At 33.4% G+C, this 18,431-nt stretch overlaps 2 protein-coding genes across 4 annotated transcripts; one reads left to right on the top strand and one right to left on the bottom strand.

Annotated features, from left to right (window-relative positions):
* The first annotated feature begins 797 nt into the window (after positions 1-797).
* On the top strand, positions 798-10,465 carry LOC145609175 (uncharacterized). 3 transcript variants are annotated; one of them, XM_081664724.1, is made up of 15 exons: positions 798-1,110; positions 1,683-1,935; positions 3,165-3,251; positions 3,341-3,431; positions 4,137-4,203; positions 5,410-5,453; positions 5,757-5,927; positions 6,039-6,137; positions 7,203-7,265; positions 8,192-8,330; positions 8,840-9,041; positions 9,279-9,385; positions 9,532-9,571; positions 9,755-9,913; positions 10,001-10,465. In XM_081664724.1, the coding sequence occupies exons 1-14, from the start codon at positions 976-978 to the stop codon at positions 9,910-9,912; spliced, it is 1,656 nt and encodes a 551-aa protein (XP_081520850.1). In that variant the 5' UTR covers positions 798-975; the 3' UTR covers position 9,913; positions 10,001-10,465. The 3 variants fall into 3 exon arrangements, with proteins under 3 accessions (XP_081520850.1, XP_081520849.1, XP_081520848.1); XM_081664723.1 differs by having other exon boundaries at positions 9,270-9,385; positions 10,006-10,463; XM_081664722.1 differs by having other exon boundaries at positions 9,270-9,385; positions 10,001-10,462.
* Positions 10,466-11,111: 646 nt separating this feature from the next.
* Positions 11,112-17,349, bottom strand: LOC145609176 (uncharacterized). Its single transcript, XM_081664725.1, has 6 exons — positions 16,948-17,349; positions 13,381-13,572; positions 13,071-13,187; positions 12,840-12,989; positions 11,779-11,837; positions 11,112-11,464 (listed from the first exon to the last, which is right to left on the bottom strand). Exons 1-6 carry the CDS (start codon positions 17,122-17,124, stop codon positions 11,329-11,331), a joined length of 831 nt encoding a protein of 276 aa, XP_081520851.1. The 5' UTR covers positions 17,125-17,349; the 3' UTR covers positions 11,112-11,328.
* Between the last annotated feature and the right edge of the window lie 1,082 nt (positions 17,350-18,431).

Below are 18,431 nucleotides of genomic sequence, written 5' to 3'. Positions count from 1 at the left end.
TTTTTTTTCCCCTTTTTTGCCACCTTTTTCACGATTTCCTCTAACATTCCCAATTTTTATCCAACTTTTCCATTTCTTCTTCTTTCTTTCTCGTCTAAGCTTTGTTCATGGTATTTACTAAAGTCTGCCATTGTTGGTGAGGTCAGAACAGCGACAATTATATAGGCTATTAAAGGTAAATTCTTTGAACTACTCTCTCTTCCTGTCACTTTCTTTTCTTGTTTTGGAGTGTTTCCTCACCATTTTTATTCAATATTTTTTTTTCGACCTTATCAGTGGCAAAAGGAAAGGCAAAGGGCAAAAAATGCACAATTTTTAACCGACTTGATATTCAGCTACACTTAGTTCTCTTCATTTTGCCCAAATTCATGTTGCTGCAAATTCAATTTTAAATAAACACAAAAACGAACAACATCAACCAAAATTGCAGAAATTCGACAAATTCGAAAAAATTTCACAATTCACAATGCTTATACATTCTGTTACTTGTCCTCAATTGCATTGTGGATGTATTTGTTAGGAGAAAGAGGGCGCAATTGCACATTCTAGTCAATTTGTGTTTATACTTTGAGGAGAGAGAAAGAAGAAATGAAAAAAAATTGGGTGCAATTGGGAATTTGGGGGAAAATCGTGAAAAAAGTGAGGGAAAAAAAAAAAAAAACTCAACTTATTTAGTCACATGCCTGGCACGTGACGGTCAACGCCGGAGTCCGGCGTTGACTTGCCTTTTAATTCCTAAATTCTTATAAATTGGTATTACCTATTAGTTTATGTCTTTTAACCCAAATTATATTATTTCATACTCAAACATTTCCATCCATTAGTAGTGATTAAAATTATGCCTATAGACAAGATTGTGGAAATGTTGCCCTTTAATTGATGAAGATTAGCGTGATTGATATCTTAATTTTATTGCTCTACTAGATCTCTTATCATATTATAGTTTGTTAATTGATAATTATACAGCTCCAAGTTATGGGAGTCATTGAAGATGGTACTGCAAAAGGATTTTTACCTAGTGAGGAATTGTTTGCAGTCCACTACCCTGCATATCCTTCATCCATGTCGCGTGCTGTCGAAACCCTTGGTGGAATTGATGCAATTGCTAAGGTAAATTGTAGAGTTTTAAAACCAATTAAACGCAACAAATATTTAGGGTTTTAGGAATTGTTCTTTGAATTCAAGGTCAATTGATGTAACTGATAAAGGTTTATCTTTTTTTTCTTTCCCATACAAAGCCTAGATAAAAAAAATGTCAAATTGCCTGCTTTGCTTGCTTCTGAATACTGCTAAAAATGATTTTATTTTATTTATTTATTTTATTTTTGGGATCAGATGAGATGCAAATCGAATAATATAGCACATAAAGACTGGTCGAAGATTATGTTGTATGACATATCGTATTTCAACTCATAGATTATGTTTGACTTTGGTGGGCTAATATAACTGTAATTTTCACTTACTCTACCATAGTTTACTTGTTAAAATTGTGATTATGAAAATAATTTATATAATAAGTCTAGCAAATTTTTTCTAGGGATAATTCAATAGTAATTCTTGTTTTACTTTAACTTTTAGATTTGAGTCGGTTTATTAATACTGAAATGTTGTATCAAGTAGACTCTGCAAATTCTGAGCAACTTAAAGTAGTTGATGGTTACTTTTGCTTTCATTGTGTGCAGGCTCGCAGCTCCAAGTTAAACAAATTGGAGCTTCGTTTCCGTCCTGAAGACCCATGTTCACATCCTGCTTTTGGGCAGATTTATCCTTGTAATAATTTGCTGTTGAAAATATCCAAGGGGAATAGTGGGAGTATTCAAAATAATAATTGTGGCAGCAGCCAATCCAAGGATTGCAGTTCTGAAAAACCTGAAAAGCCTAATGTTCTCTCTGCCGATATTGTTGCTAGAGTGCCGGAGGCTTATAATTTTACTGGTGAGCAAACTATGATTTCTTTCTCTCTTTGAATTAATTTATATCGTTTGATTTGAGACATTATTAGAAATTCAATACAACGTGTAGTTAACTAGGGAGGGGGGGGGGGGGGGTAGGAGGGGACGGTAATCTTACAGATAATTTTTGTATTTATCTCTCTAATAATAATGGTTAGGATTCTGAGATATTGTTGAACATGAAGTAAAGAATTCTCAATGTATATATGCTTGTATATGCATTGAATACTGCATATGTACTTCTCACTAATTCACATAGGGAAGGCATGCGAAGGAATTTAATACACCAAATGCGTAGTTATTCTTTTGAATTTGTTTTAGCAAATGTGAGCTGTCACGTGTCTGGAAAAACAAAATCTTGTGCTGAATTCAGTTTGTATGATTCCACACTAGACTTTCCAACTGAATTAAGGAAAGACTGCTATTGATATTTTTGAACCGCGTAGCTAGAAAAGCTAAGACTTGTGTCATATGATCCCTGAAGAAAAAGCTAAGCTTCCTAAATCAATTGATTTGCTATGAAGACTTGAAATTATGTGTATACTGCCAGAGACAACAGTATATATTGATTTTCAAAGAGTTATTATTTGTCTATGTTTCCAAAGAGCATGAAAGAAAAGTGAAACAAGGACTCGTAAATTTTGTCCTCAATGTACTTTTCAGCAAATGTGAACAAGTCTTGAAATGACTCAGACGAGGCTTAAATGTTGCTGTAATGTTAAGTACTCTGTTTATCTATTTAGAATATGGTTATGTCAGGCATTTAAAGCTATATTTAGATTACAAGATTTATTTATTCCTCGTTTCCTAGTCTTTGAAGATTCTCCTCCTCCCTGTTTTTTTGTTTTCTTGCTAGCGGTGCTACATAGCCTACATAGGATATCAGGTTATCACTCTCTATAGAGGTTCCTACTTACCTTGTGACTCAACATCTCTGCTTATCTAACTTCCTGCAGGAGGACTATAACTTCACATTCTCTTACTTTGGACTAATATTCTTCTACACTGAGTTGCCTTAAGCACTGTTACATAGATCCGTTTATGATTTTTGAAGATTGATTTAACCAAAGACGTCGTTTTCATAGCATCTTTGAACTTCACTTGGTTCCATAGCCACATTGATCTTAAATGTGATCAGGGTGTCTAATTAGATTAGATAGTTCAGTAAGTGCAGTCATATTTCCTGATTTTTTAATTTTTTTTTAAATGTAGGAATGGTGGATTATCAGCATGTCCTTGCTGTACATGCTGATGCTGCACATAAGAAAGGAAGCTATAATGAAGTGAAGGGGCTATTTGGTAAAATTGTTTCCTTTTTGTGCAAGTATGATATTTATATTTTGTATTTAATTATTTATGTTCTCATTATTCAAAATTTACTTTCACAGAGAAGGGAGATCTTGGTGATGCTGATGATGAAAATTTGATGATGCTGGTACCTCCACTGTTTTCACTGAAAGATGTTCCTGAGAATATAGTGTAAGCTATGGGTTTTGCTTCTATGAGCATTTCAAAATTGAATTAATAAGGGGTGGTTGAGCAAATTGCTTGTGGTTTGTTTTTTGCTGTGGATGTTGTCGTTGTTGAACTGTTTTTCCTAAGCTCTTATCATAATAGATATAACTCCTATTGTGAGTGGTGATTGTCTTTTATTCTTTTCCCCAGTGCACCTTTTATATTGTTTTAAAATATTTAAGATAAGTGAGGATATCCTTATAAGAAAATTTTGGATAACCACCTTTGAAGTTCATGTATGAGTAAGCTCCAATCAGAAATTTTAATGATGAAGTTTCCTTTTGATAAATACGGATAATAATGAAAAAAAGGATCTAATTACTTATTGTCTTTTTATTTCCCAGTGCACCTTTTAATTTGTTTTGGAATTTTCAAGATAAGTTAGGATATCCTTGTTTTAATAATTGGGACAAGATGCATGAAAGAACTTTGGATAGCTAGCTTTAAGTTCATATATGAGTACAATCCAATCAGAAACTCTAACGATGAATTTTTGTTATAGATGATATGGTGTGCTTTGGTTTCATAATACTAGTACACTACTATATTGTGTTGGCCATGGCTGTTTCAATCTTATTAAAATTGATTATTTTACTGAACGTCTGAATATTAGGGAGTGATTTAAGCCTGTTTGAACTCATTTGTTATGCCTTCTTATATACTTTTTAGGTTGAGGCCATCAATCACATTGAGTTCCAAAAAGAAACAGGAGGGAGTTGTACAACATCGGTGGGAGGTACTCTATTTTTCTTGCTGCTCCTACTCTTTATTGATGAGATATATGACCAACTATTAGTTTGAAGTGAATATGTGAGTTATGATTTTTTGTTTAATAGATGACTTTTGGTTCTTTCTATGGAGCACAAAGTAGAGATTATCGATGTTTGGATTGTTAAAGAGTCGAAAATTTCTCAAATTGAAGAGTTACTTCTATATTATATGTTCATATGCATATGTGCAATCCAATTAGGTTTCATTTTGAATGTTATACTATTGAACCATCGTTTAAACCTTAGTGTCTACCTCTATGATGGCTGGACAACCTATTATATGCCGGCAGGCGGCAGCAGCTTGTAAGTTGCATAGCATGTGGCAGTCACATTCTCACAGACATCATTATAGCATCCTTTAGTTTCTGCTTGAAGTTCTTGCAGTGACATGATTATATCTAGTTATTTGTGCATACTTATATTTGGGGGATTATAAGCTGTAATGCTGTGTTCTAGTCATTACTATCAATCTCATATACACAAATAGATTATTTGAGTCTGCAATATGTATACAGGTTTTGGTGACATAATTGATGTAATTGACAATTTGAAAGGCTCCGAAGGGTTTTGTAGAAAATAAAATTTATGTACCTAAAGTGTGTCTCAGGTAAGAGGAGTGGTTTTAATTTATCTGTCACAGGTCGATAATCTATGATGCACACAAACTTTCTACTTACTGCAGATACTCTTTTTATGAAAAGACTTTCAAACTACATTGTTGATACTTGCGAGTGACTGCTAAGAGTGCTAATATTTTGAAGTTGAGGTTGTCTTGTGGGATACTTCTACATATATTAGCACTAGAAGGTTAAAGGAAAATTAAGCACTAGAAGGTTTAAAGGAAAATTTTCTGTGCTCCTTAAACATCTTATAGGTTATAGCTGCTGGGGTCAATGGTCTCATAATATTGGGATGGCCAAAGCCTAGGCATAGTTTATAAATCTATTAATTGATCACTATATGGTTGCTTTCGTTTTACTATGTTGTCATTCTTATGACGAATGAAATAAACTGATTTCTGATGCTTGGCAGTAAATATAACTGCTATTTTGGCTCAGGTTTCTGGAAATACTTGGACTTAGAAACAGTTAGTCCTCCTTATGTTTGTCTGTGACTCTGTGAAGGTGGGTTACATATGCCGAATGACTGATATGCCTTTTTCCTTTATGCAGATGGAGATTGAACCATGTCTAGCTATCGATTTCAATATCAAAGATATCCTCACTTGGAGATATATTTCTGAAAACCTTAAGTGCTTATATTCTTGTGAGGGTTTCCGGATTTATTTCATTTTCCATCTGATTGTCTGATATTCTTTATGCAATTTATATTCCTTTGTTAGAGAATACGTATAAGTTACGTATCTTATTCAAATTTTGGTATACAGTGTTTCAATTTCTGACTCGAAATATCTGTACTATCTACCTATTGAAGGCACTTTATTGTGCTCTTCTACAATTAAAAGTACACATTACTATCCATCTTTCCCTGTTGCTTAGTAGCACTTAACTATCATACAGATTCCTAAAAGGGTTAACTGGGAGGATTACATATCACGAGGATCAGATCAATGGAAATGGCAGATGGTTGTGTCTAACTTGTTTGATGAACGACCCATTTGGACAAGAAGCTCTATCCATGAACGCTTGTGTAAAGAGGGTCTGAAATTTGGAGACCATATGCTTAAGAGGTTTGTTCTGTCATTTTTATCTTAATGCTTGTTGATGTGGCAAAAATCTGTAGGTTTATATATATACATTTTTTCATTTGTGGCTTTTTATTCTGCTGTTTGGTGGTACAGGCTTCTTTTTCGGAGTGCATACTACTTTGGAAGTGGACCTTTCCATAGGTTCTGGATAAGAAAAGGTTACGATCCTCGCAAAGATCCTGAATCTCGCATGTAAGCTCATTTATAAATTTATCTATGGTGCTAAATAGCCTAAATTTCTGTCTTTATCCTTTTTGCATTGTGCACTGAGAGTTGTTCTTGTTACACTCCTACTTCTGTAATTCTGTTCGAGCTTGCAGGCCTTGGTGAGTCAAGTGTCTTAGATCAAATCAAGCAACTGCTTGATGATTTCTATTTTCCAGTCATGACATATTGATAATGCTTCTAAAACAAAATTTGCATGAAATTTAATTATCATCATAATTTTGTTATAATATTGTCAAACTTGCCTACGTGAGTGTCTTACTTGGAAAATTCATGTATTACATCACCTGGTAGATTTATGTATGCTGTGTTTACGAGCAGTAGCACTTGCTTATTCAATAGAAACAATTGTGAATTTGTAATATGAGGTTCAGCTTGAAATTCTTTTTTGTCCGCAAATATTTTTGTCTTTTTACGTGAAGACAATAGGATGAAGATGTAGAATGATGATTAGTTTATGTCTGAAAAAAAATGCATCTTTTGGACTTATGTCCATGTAGCTTTTTTTCGGGTCACATTGGGAGGACATTTATTATTCTCTGCAGTACGGTTTTACAGTTTGATTTGGGCAATGTGTACACCCCTAAATGCCCCTTTTGAGGAATGCTCTGTTTTCTTTCTGTTTCCGGGGGAAAAAAAAAAAAAAAAATCACAAAGCAGAATTAAATTTCATGAGGTTTTTCTGGGTGATTCTTGGCTTAATAACTCCTGAATTATAAACAATTGAATTAGTCATCTTTGATCTTTTTTTTTTGGGAGATTGTTCTGTGCCTTCTGGCTTGATTGGCCACGTGAACCTTTGATGTCTCTGAGACTGCTAATTTGACTGCAAGGATCTCTTTTTCAATTTCAACATGTAATTTGAACTCTGAAGAGGTGATAGTTAACCTGAGTCAACCTTAGATGTCACTGAGACTGCTAGTTGACTGCAAGGATTTCTTTTTCAATTTCAATGTGTCATTTGATCTACTGAAGGAGATAGTTAACCTTGGTTAACCTGAATTTTAATTTCACTATTGTAAACTTTGACAGATATCAAAGAATTGATTTCAGGGTTCCCCCATCTTTGAGAGGGTATTGTGATTCTGCTAGTGGGTAAGTTATCTGTTTGATTTGATCTCTAATAAAGTAGTTTAGTTTTTGTTTCAATGTGCGATTCTGATTTCTGATGATATTTTGATGATTAATATTTAGATTATGTTTTGTATGATATTTGTTCTGTTCTGTTATCATAGCCAATGTAATTAAATGATTTAAAAAATGGTAACACTTGCAGTTTATTTACTTTGGATAATATGACCTCTTATTGTATTATTCTTTTCTTATATTACACTACTGTACATTATTTTCATTATCTTTTTCTTACAATATTCCACTTTTTTCTCTTTCCTCTCTTACATTTCGAATGAAACCATGGTTCTAAATCTTCCAATGAAATGAGAAGTGTAACCATTATTTCGAATTGGAAGCATATTAGCTATGACATCATAAACTAGATCAAGTGAGCCAAAACCACCGGAATCTGGAAAGTCTTTTCAACGGTTACATTTGGTTTATTAAGCGGGTATTAAGAAAAAGAAGTTGGGAGTATGTATAATGAGAATATTTGTTTTGGGAGTAGTTAAATATTTTGTTAAGTGGAAATATTTGCTTTGGGGATGGGAATAGTTGCATTGGAGTGTGTAATACGAGGGTAAGTGTAATGGGAGTGTGAAAATATGGGGGTAAAGGTGTAAAATTAGTATTTTATTTTAGGAAAGTTCATAAATGTAACCACAGAAAGGATACACCCGAAATAGAATACGTAACCATAGGAAAGTGACGGTGGGAGTAGTAAAAATAAATTGCTTTAAAAAGTTGTTAATTAGATCAATTTAAATTTTTTTTGAAAAGTTTACAGGTCAGAAATTGACCTACTGAAAAGTTGTATTATCTGGAAAGAGGTATTATTAGTAAAAATAAGTGCTCAAATATCCTTAATTAGCTGAATTTTGTTTATCTTGTAAACATTTGTTTTACAGAAAGAAGCGTAACTGGGAGGATTTGTGCGCATTTCGGGTTTTCCCTTACAAATGTCAGACATATTTTCAACTTTCTGAACTTGCCGATGATTACATTCAAAATGAGATACGAAAACCTCCAAACCACACTGTTTGCACTGTTAGTCCGTACTCATCTTTTTTTGATAAAGATTTAATTACATTACTTCCTAGTTCATCTATAGAGCTGCCAGGCTTCCAGCTGCTCAGCATTGGTTAACAATATCCTCATTGCAATGCTTTATAAGACTATAACTTTGGTGCCGTCTGCGTAATTGCTGTCTCTAATCTTGGCATAAAGCTGAAGCATATATTTTGAAACTGACATGTTTATATGGTATCATGTTTATCATTATGCATTACCAAGTGAGCTTTTGCAGCCACCTGAACGGATTCATTAGGATGAACTTATACAGTTATCACAAATTGCTAAAGATAATCAGTTTTATAGAGGATTTACTATGTAATTTCTCATTAGCTTCCAGCACCCTTGCCCTATCACTATCTTTGTGATTTCTTCATTTTCTCAAATGAATACTACTCTAGATGCCATATACCTATCATATGCTCATTATACAGGTTCATTTCATCTTATCTTTTTTTTTTTTGTTTTTTTTCAATACTATGCAGTGTTCAACGGGATGGTACACATCATATGTTCTTGATAGTTTAAGATTAGGTGTTGCAGTGAGGTTTTTATCAGTGTATCCTCTGGACGGTGCTGAATCTTTGCTGAAACGTGTTTCTGAAAAATTTGAGAAGTCAAAAAAGACGCGCTATCAAGCAAACAATCTCAAGCCCGGGGAAGAGGGTGAACTGCAAGCTAATCCAGGTTTATTTTATTTTTTTCACTTCTTCAGCACTCAGAAGATTTATTGTAGATTATCCCTCTTTTAATTAGCAACTTACTCCCTCTTTAATTCTAGTAATGCTTTGCTTTTATCAGTAGTAAATGTTTGCACTTTAGTACTAATGTCGCATGTCAGCCTTCTCGGGCTTTTTCCTTTGTAGTTTCGCCTATTGCTTGCTTGTCAGATATAGACTAATTTTGTCATAGCAGAGATGACAGGTGATGAAGATAAAGGAGATGATGACGATGACGATGATGATGAAGACAATGAGATTGAGGATGAAGATGGTGAAGAGGAATTGGACATAAATGACACTGTATACCTGGTGAGATTCATACGCTTAGTGGTTTTGGTCCAGATTTTTCCTTAACTACAGGCCAATGTTGGGTTAGATGATGTCAGTATGCTACAAGTAGGTATCTGTTTTCTATATATCCCATTTCTAATGACGTGTATTTTGTTCTTTTGTAGGATGGAGAGGATGCTGATTTCACCCTGCAGTCTGATTCCTGTATCCACCTATTGTGCTATTATTTGTAATAATAATTGAAAACCTAGCTCTGGCCATGCCTTGCAGAAGTGAAGCTGTGCCAATTCTGTCACTTACAATATAATGTCTTTATTGTTGTATGTAGCGTTTTTTTTCTTTTAGATACATGTTCACTACCAATTGTATCTCCTTTACATAGTTCAGATTTAGGTGCAGAGAACATATCAAGGAATTACCTGCAGGAACTATTTGAAAGCTTTCCATCTACAGGAGCTTCTAATCAGCAGTTGGATGGTGCAGATGTTGGGGAATATCAGATATATGAACAAGACAGTGATGGCAACTACTCTGATGACTATTAAGGTTCGTTTGTATCTGCATAAATATTCTTACGCTACAGCCTATAATTCGATTTTTAAACCTGAAATTCACATTTGTCTCCATGAACAGTGCAGGGAGAGATGAGAACTGAAGTTGATGAAATGTCACTCATCTGCTTCCTAAAATGGTAGATCAATTGTGCAAATTTGATTCTGCTTGCACTGGGCCTCGTAAGGTTCACAGTATTGCTAATCTCCAGCCTTCCAAGTTTGGTGAGTAAATAACTAAATATGGTTTCAGAAGGGCTGTAGGATACTAGGAAATTTTAGATACAAGTAAAAAGGACATTTGTAATTACACTTTTAAGTTTTGACCAATGAGTTCTCTTTTGGCAATTTTAACTTATCACTTATAGTAAGTGATTTACTACAAACAAAAAATGGTTAGTAGAAATTTAGTGAGCAGAATTGATACTCCAAGTAGTAGCTTTAAAAAGAAAGTGCAATCTCAATTCCAACACCATTGCAAGGTGTCGAATCAGTCCCTCGGCAATATAGCAGCATCGTGGCGACACCCAAGGGGGGCAAGGGCTACCAACAACAGATCCCCCCCCCCCCCCCCCCCTTCCTCCTCCTACAGAGCTTTACTTTGAATTTGATACTCATTGAACACTCATTCTAGCGCGCTATCTACGAGTATCTAGTGCACACTTGTACATAGAATTCTCAAAAATAAATTGAAAAACTTACTCCATTGAATATTCTAGGTTTAGTTCATGAAAAAATAATAGTCAAACGGGAAACTAGTATGTCAATATGAAAAAAATTAATCTACATTATATTATAAAACTATTCCACGTATAGCAAACCAGTAAAATTGCATTGTGAAGTCTATTACAAAGTAAATCTTGGTAACTTGTCAAAAAAAAAAAAAAAAAAAAAAAAAAGTAAATCTTGGTAATAATTTTTCATTACATAACCTAAAATTTATTAGAAAACAATTTTATAAATTAACCAATAACACAGACAAGTAATAAGGATCTTGGAAAAAAAAAAAAGTTTAATACATGTAAATAATTTCTGACTACTAATTGTAAGAAAAAATAACAGAGAATTATTGACAAATGCTGAGATAATACAAATAAGAATAATAAATAAATGATTGGTTTGCAAAATGTACAAAGATATAAAAATAAATCAGCAACTACAAATCTACAACAATATGTAGACAAGGGAGCCAATGGGTTCCTTTGAATAAAACAATCTGCAAGAAAAAATTCAATTGTTTTGTATAATCTTCTATTCTAGAATGCTAAACAACCATTTCTCTCCTAGAAATTCATCCACCGGCATAGCGAGATTTGTTTAACTGCTTTCCTATTCATAAGAATCTCTCTTTCCACCTTCCAAAATAATATATGAACAATCAAAAGAAAGTTTGCTATCTTTGATTTTAATTCAATCTAAATAAAACAGAGTTACAATCTTTCTAAGGTTCTTTGCTTCTTGACATGTTTCCATGAGTAATTTGCTGTCATGGAATGCGAAACAAATAACCTGCTGAACTTGTGAAATGATGTCCATGTTGCATAACCTACAATTTTAAAAAAGTTAATCCAAATTACACAATCACGGATTCACGGCTCTATCTGTATCACAACATAAATTTTACAGGACAAAATTGTTTAACTATTAACTTTCATAAGAGTTTTTTTTTTTTTTTTTTTTTTTTTTTTTTTTTTTTTTTAATAGTTCTGTTTTATGTGGTTGACGATATAGTATAACACATGGATATGTAGACAATAATGTCAAATGATATCACATGTGGAAAGATTAGCATTAGTTTAATCAACATCAATATAAAGGACTTTAAATGTGAATTGTGAAGTACATGAAAGATCTTTATACCTGCTGGCTTCTAACAAAGGTAAGTGATCATTGTATGGCTTCTCAATGACATTCTTTACCTGTAAAATAATAAAATAAATAAAAACGTAGCAGAAGGATAGGCTTTCAGTGACATCAAAGAGGATGAACGGAAAATCCAACAAAATTAGAAGCAGAAAAAGGAATTCCAATTACATTTTGTATAAAACGCGGCAAAACCAAATTATGCAAAACAAAGATGTACTCAAAGATAAGTAATTGAGGTTTAAAAAAAAAAATCTTTTCATCAAAATAACCTTTGCAACATTTGCAAAACAGCAGTCACTGAATCCTAAAATCACTCATAATGAAGGGTATCTATCACATCATTCATGAGTTGTGACATGCAAACGCACAAAATTAGTTAGGAACGGGAGGAAGGAATTAATTAAGAAGAAATGGGAAGAGATGAGAGAAATTGTATGACAAGGAAGAGTGGAGGCTCATAGACGAATTCCAAAACACTTGCAAAAAGTACATTAGCTTTTCCATAATAAAGTCCACTGCAACTTAAATATAGGAAACTTTTACTCTGTTTAACACGGTGGATGTAAACCAATCAAATACTTATCACAAGAAAATTAATTATATCGAAAGAAAAGGGCCGAAAAAGAAAGAAAGACTGCTACCAATCACAATATTCCAAAATGTTGAAGGTGACATATTCACGTACATTAAAAGTTGAATACATGTATTGTATCCTTTTCACTGTAATATTTAGTCTTCCATTTACAATTAATAATATATGCATTAACATCCAACAACAAAATATAAACACAAGTAATGTCACAACGGGGGGAGACAGAACAAAAAAAATCAAAAGATGTTAAGTCCGCATGATACATTTCTGAAGACATTTACATTAGCTGCAATAACTTTTTAAAAAGGATTGGCACATAAAATACCTCCTCCATTTCCCTTTTGCCCCCTTCCAGACACACACACACACACACAAACACACACAGAAGGGACAACAACAAACAGAAGTAGGTAATAACATGTTATGCATCGACCATCCTTATTGCAAGGCATTAAATTCTTACTTTAGACAACAACTCCTGGCTTTCTGGAGGCTGCTTTGCCAAACTTTGAGGTAGAATTACAGTAAGCAGTTCTGGTGCTTCGGCTCTCAAAGCACCTCTAATGACAGCTGCATTAGTGCCTGAGGCACCAGAAGTATATATGTGGTTTTTCTGCAGAAACAGAATTCGTTCATGATTGAGTGAAGAGAAATATTAGCAGCCCAAAAAAATGCAGATATTAAGTAGACATACTGTGATAACCATAGCATAGCTAAGTATCTCAATTAGCTCTTGATGCATGAAGCCCATATTTCTGGTTCCAAAAAATCCAATTGATCTTGGCCCTTGCTGCTGAATAGCTAACAACTCCTGCAAAATATTTGGCAAAGATGAGTTTCTCAAAACAACCAATCACTAATATAGGCATCAGCATATAACACTAGGCCACAGGGGGAATGCCATTCACGAGAAGTAATGGGATGTTATCAGAATTGTTCTAATAACAAGCTCAAATGCTTAAGAAGAGATCAAGTAAAAGGAGAGTACAGTAAAAGAATTGGACCTGTATATAATCAACATCACGAGCAGGTTTAAACTCAGACATCATTACTGTGCTTGACCCCTCCACAATAGACTGTGCTTGTGTTGGTATTTTAGTGCCAGACTCTTCGTCAGAACCAAACATGTCAATGACGTTTTCAATTCCAGTCCTTCCTTTGTCCATGTTCTCCGGATTCCTCATATTTGCACCAATCTACTATACCATAAAAACAGTCCCTGGTAGTAAATCATTAGTGAAAACCAAATGTCCACAATTTAAGACGAGAAATGATCTCAAGCTGACATGAACTCAACTGACAAGGATTAAGACATATGTATCTCCATTAATCTACTTAAAGCATGAGTGCATACAAGTCATGTTCCACAAAATGAGAAAACTCAAGTACTAAAATCACTCATGTGTCCAAGTGTTAGACTGGTCTATTATAAAAAAAATTCCATCTTTGGTCCAAACTCCAAAATCAAATGTCAAATGTCTATCCAAGTTCAATTATTGAGAATCCAACATGGGTATTTGAGGTGAAATGAAGAGTTTAGAGTAACATAACACAAAACACACACACATATACACACACACACATTCTATAAAACTTTGCATACATATGGAATTCCAGAAATACAAGATCTTTCATTAAAACAGTGCCTAAAATATGATGATATTTCATTTAAATATAGCTTATTAATTCTAAGTCATGATAAATGGCTAAAGACAAGAGAAGCCATTGAGAATTGCATTACTATCTCAGTTAGTTAACTTTTACGTGGTGAAGAACTCTTTATTTATTTCTGAAATACAAAAAGGCAATGCTACAGAGCCCTCACATAAAAAGTTGTTAAAGTAGCATCACCAAGGAAATTGTCCCAACCTTAAAGATTTTAAAACTATCAAATTCACTAGATGCAGTAATTATTTTGGCTATTGCAATTATGGTCTCATGATCTCATAGACTCATATAGATATCACCACTCAAAGCTACCATCTGAGATCCATACCCAATAGAGAAGATGTTGCTTAAAAGCCATCATCAAGGCAACCAAATTGACCAACAATTGTCATCCCAGCAAAGAACATGGTCCATAATATTAAGGGGGGAAAAAACAATTTAAATTTGCATTCAGCATTCATTGCATTCCACACTTCAAAACTAAGGCAGAAAAATACAAAGAGGTATTGGTTATGCATTTACTGCAGCCAGAAGTATGCAGAAAATTTCTGATCATCAAATGGAAGAATAAAAAATTTATATAATATAAGCACTGTTAAACAATCATGCTTGAGCAACACAAATTAACATCCAATCTTTATTTAACACAGTAAAAAAATATATAAATTAAACATATTGTAATGAGTAGGTTTAGACGTTAGATTTACCAAATAACCTACGAACAGCATAAAAAGATAGCTCTAAAGACCCTGGATTCCATGCTTTCAAAAAAAAAAAAAAAAAGACCCTGGATTCCATAAAAGACCATAACCCCAAAACAGTAGCTGTATACATGAAACGTCACAATTACAAATAGCTAATGTGTAGGTTTTTTTGTGTTTTTTTTTTAGTATATGTATCCTGAACAAAAGCATGTGTGATAAGTTCCACCTGCAATAATTCTACTTTATTACTTCACCTCAAATTCAGCCAAAACTAATACAGAGTTGCATTAAAAAACCACTTGAGCGTCAATATGATCGCATTACTTATCAGGCATTACACTCAACAATTCTATCTTCCCCCTTTTTACTTACTATATTTCATTATTTTTGCACCAAAGTAGTATTTGATGAAAGTAATCAAGGACTTGAACTTGTTGGATATTTTACCAAAATAACACATTTTGGAAAGCTATTTCCCACAATGACTAATCCGCAAATTTCATTCTCAAATACGACCGTAACAAACCCACATATTCCCAATGAGTCATCATCTTGCCATGACTCACCCCTTGCACCGCTTATTTTTTAGTTAGACAAAAAATTCAAGAGTTCCGGTAGTCTGTATCGGTACTTTACTGCCATACACCCATACCACCAACTAACAAAAATGAAATCGAATATTAAGGGCCTGTTCTCATTGACTGAACTCCGCTGAACTGAACTGAACTAAAGTGAAATGAATATTTTATAAGAGAAGGAAATTAGAAGCTGAAATGAGCTGAATTGAATTGAATTGAAACTGTATGAGAATAGGTCCTAAATCTCTATAGATAGTTGGCAATATTCCAACTACTTGATGCGGGAATATTGGAGAAATCAATGCCACAAATGACTTTTTGGTTATCATTGAAATAAAAAGGTTCAAGGGAGGTTTTAGACAGCTTCGGTGCAATCCGGATGCCAAGATCTAGTATATTTCCAGTTGATGGCTTCAATTAATACGACTTCATTTCTAATTAAACAATAAAACCAGCTTACAGATCCACGTTGACTTTCAATTCATTAACACCGGCATATTCAAGATATGCGCCTCCATCTGCTAGCCATGAAGGTCCTTAGCATTTGAGTGAATCAAAATATTCCTCTCTGTTAAAATACCCATAAAATCAGTCAAACCAAGAGAAGGTGGAGCCTTGGTGATGGTTATGATGTCAAAGCAACAAAGTGCAAGAGGGGAGACGAGTTGAAGGTAATGAGACTAATGACATAATTAATGTCGGTCTTCTTTTTTACAAAAAATTAAAATATAATAGGCACTTCTTTTGGTAATATTGAGTTTTACAATTGCAAGCTATCCAAACTTAACTAACTTGGTAAAAGTCCCGGTTAGTCGATTACTATAAAATATCCACCCACCATCAGACATACTTGATCCATCCTCCACCGTTTGAGAAGGGTTAAACACTGAAACCTCATAAAAAGCACACCCAAACTAAGGTACTAAACTAAGCAGTAAGCACACAATCACAATGGACCTTTGATCCCAAAAGCAACTGGCAATGATCAACCTCACTGAATTTCATGAAAGTGGCCATATGGATTGATTTTCTAGCTACATATCAGAAAATCGAACACAAGTGATAATATTCATTCCACACAAACAAATCCGCTAACTCCTATATAAATGAACCACAAGATTCCAAGTGCATACATAACTACATAAGTTACCACACATCCATAAAACAACATTAGTCGACAAATATCAAACTGATACAAGAGATCTATTCAGAAAATTCACTCCCAAATTGTAGTTCAGCACAGCAGCATTACCCAAACACTAGACAGATTAAAATTCAGCTTATATAATTCAACAAAAAACAAGCATTGTCCATAATTTTATTATACAAACAAACATTTATACACTCCATCAAGCCCACTATTTAAAAAAAAAAAAAAAAAAATTAGAAAAATTTCAAAAACAACACAACCCAATTCAAATCCAATAAAACCCATGTCTCTTATCCAAATACACAGCAAATAAATGTAAAAAAAAAAAAAAAAAAAAAAAAACCCCAATTCCCAATTCCTAAATTCCCATTACCCGTTTTCAAGGAAAAATTCAGAAACAAACAAAACCCATAATTCTAATCAACATCTTAAGCAATAAAAACCAGAGAAATTAAGAGAAAAAGAAATTACCCCAAAGCTGAAAGAAGATCTCTTTGGCACAAACCATTTTCGGTGAAATGAAGAAGAAGATGAAGAAGATGATGGAGAAGAAGAACAGAGGCTCCAATTAGGGCTTGAAGAAGGTTTAAAGGGTGGTGAAGATGGTGAAAGAGACAACAACAGCCGCAATGAGGTGGTGGTTGACATGTTTTCCGAGTGTTTTTTTTTGGGTTTATTTATTTATTTGAATAACACAATTTCTCAAATTCTGAAATTGTGAATTTGATTTTCTGGGGTTTTTGGATACTTTTAATGATGCCAAATTCCAACCCCACTAAAATTTTTGTGTGTGAGTGTGTGTTGTATGATGAGGAAAGAAAGATGGCGAATCAAGAAACGAGAAAGATAAATATGCTCCTATGATAAACCCAAAAAGGTGGAAGAAAAGGTGAAATAGGGTATCTTTGAAATAATATTATTTTTTTGTTGTTGAATTTCTTTATTGTTCTTACCTTGAGGAGTATCAAATTCTTAAATTAATTACTAGTATTTCAACATATGGAGTAACTAAAAAGTGTCACAATATTTTATTTCAAATTTAAAGTTTCTACATTTCCCCTAACTTATGGAGATAAGTGATTATGTGATTGTAATCTATTAAAATAGGAAGAATAACGGAAAATAAAGATGATAAGATCCAAACAAATGCAATTGTACAACTGTATCACTACTCCTTCGTCTCTAGTTAATAACTTTCATTGTTTGCTTGTTCTTTGAAATTATAAACTTTCATGGTTTTGAACTTTTGATGGTGGTATAACTAGCTTAGCTACACCACTAAGCAGCTAAGAATTTGCGCAAGATTCCAACCTATTTCTCTTTGCATCCATGCACTTCACAATTCCATATTACCTTCAAATGATCAAGTCAACTTTGAGAACCCAAGAAATCTTGCTATTTTATTTTACAAGTTTCGACTGGATTTTTATATTTGCTGATGAATAACTCTGTATATTAATCTATTTAATTATGATGAAGAATTTGCATAAGATTACAACCTTATTTTTCTTCGCATCCATGAATTTCACAATCCCATATTACCTTCAAACTATCAAGTCAATTTTGTAAACCCAAGAAATCTTAAGAGATTCCAATACAAAAGTCCTTCATTTTATTTTATCAGTTTCAACTGGACTTTTATATTTGCTAATGAATAACATCATATATTAATGTATTTAATTATGATGATTTAATTAAAATTTGATATTGTGATAGTATAAATTGTGTCGAATCTAGCAAGATCTCATTTTGATTATAGTTTCCATATATATATTTATCACCAAATATTATGAAATGGAGGAGTATATCTTATAAGTTTTAAACATAAGAGCATATCCAATGGTGCAGATATAATTTGTTAATGTTATGTTGCTTGATGTATATTATTGTTATTGATCACGCCTTTTATGCAGGTTTAAAGGAAAGTTGTATTTGAAATCACGCCTAATATGATA

This window comes from Chenopodium album, chromosome 23 (assembly GCF_948465745.1).
Source record: "Chenopodium album chromosome 23, dcCheAlbu1.1, whole genome shotgun sequence".
NCBI lineage: Eukaryota > Viridiplantae > Streptophyta > Magnoliopsida > Caryophyllales > Amaranthaceae > Chenopodium > Chenopodium album.
This window is presented reverse-complemented; position numbering and strand designations above follow the sequence as displayed.

Bases quoted from the DNA above. Each gene is read 5' to 3' on its own strand.
- LOC145609175 (XM_081664723.1), top strand. From the start codon at position 976: ATGGGAGTCATTGAAGATGGTACTGCAAAAGGATTTTTACCTAGTGAG. The intron at 5,454-5,756 runs TATCCTCACTTG...AACTATCATACA, and splicing joins ATCGATTTCAATATCAAAGA to GATTCCTAAAAGGGTTAACT. The intron at 8,331-8,839 runs GTTAGTCCGTAC...AATACTATGCAG, and splicing joins CAAACCACACTGTTTGCACT to TGTTCAACGGGATGGTACAC.
- LOC145609176 (XM_081664725.1), bottom strand. From the start codon at position 17,124: ATGTCAACCACCACCTCATTGCGGCTGTTGTTGTCTCTTTCACCATCT. The intron at 13,188-13,380 runs GTCCAATTCTTT...AATATTTTGCAG, and splicing joins GTGATGTTGATTATATACAG to GAGTTGTTAGCTATTCAGCA. The intron at 11,838-12,839 runs GTAAGAATTTAA...ATTATTTTACAG, and splicing joins GCCAGGAGTTGTTGTCTAAA to GTAAAGAATGTCATTGAGAA.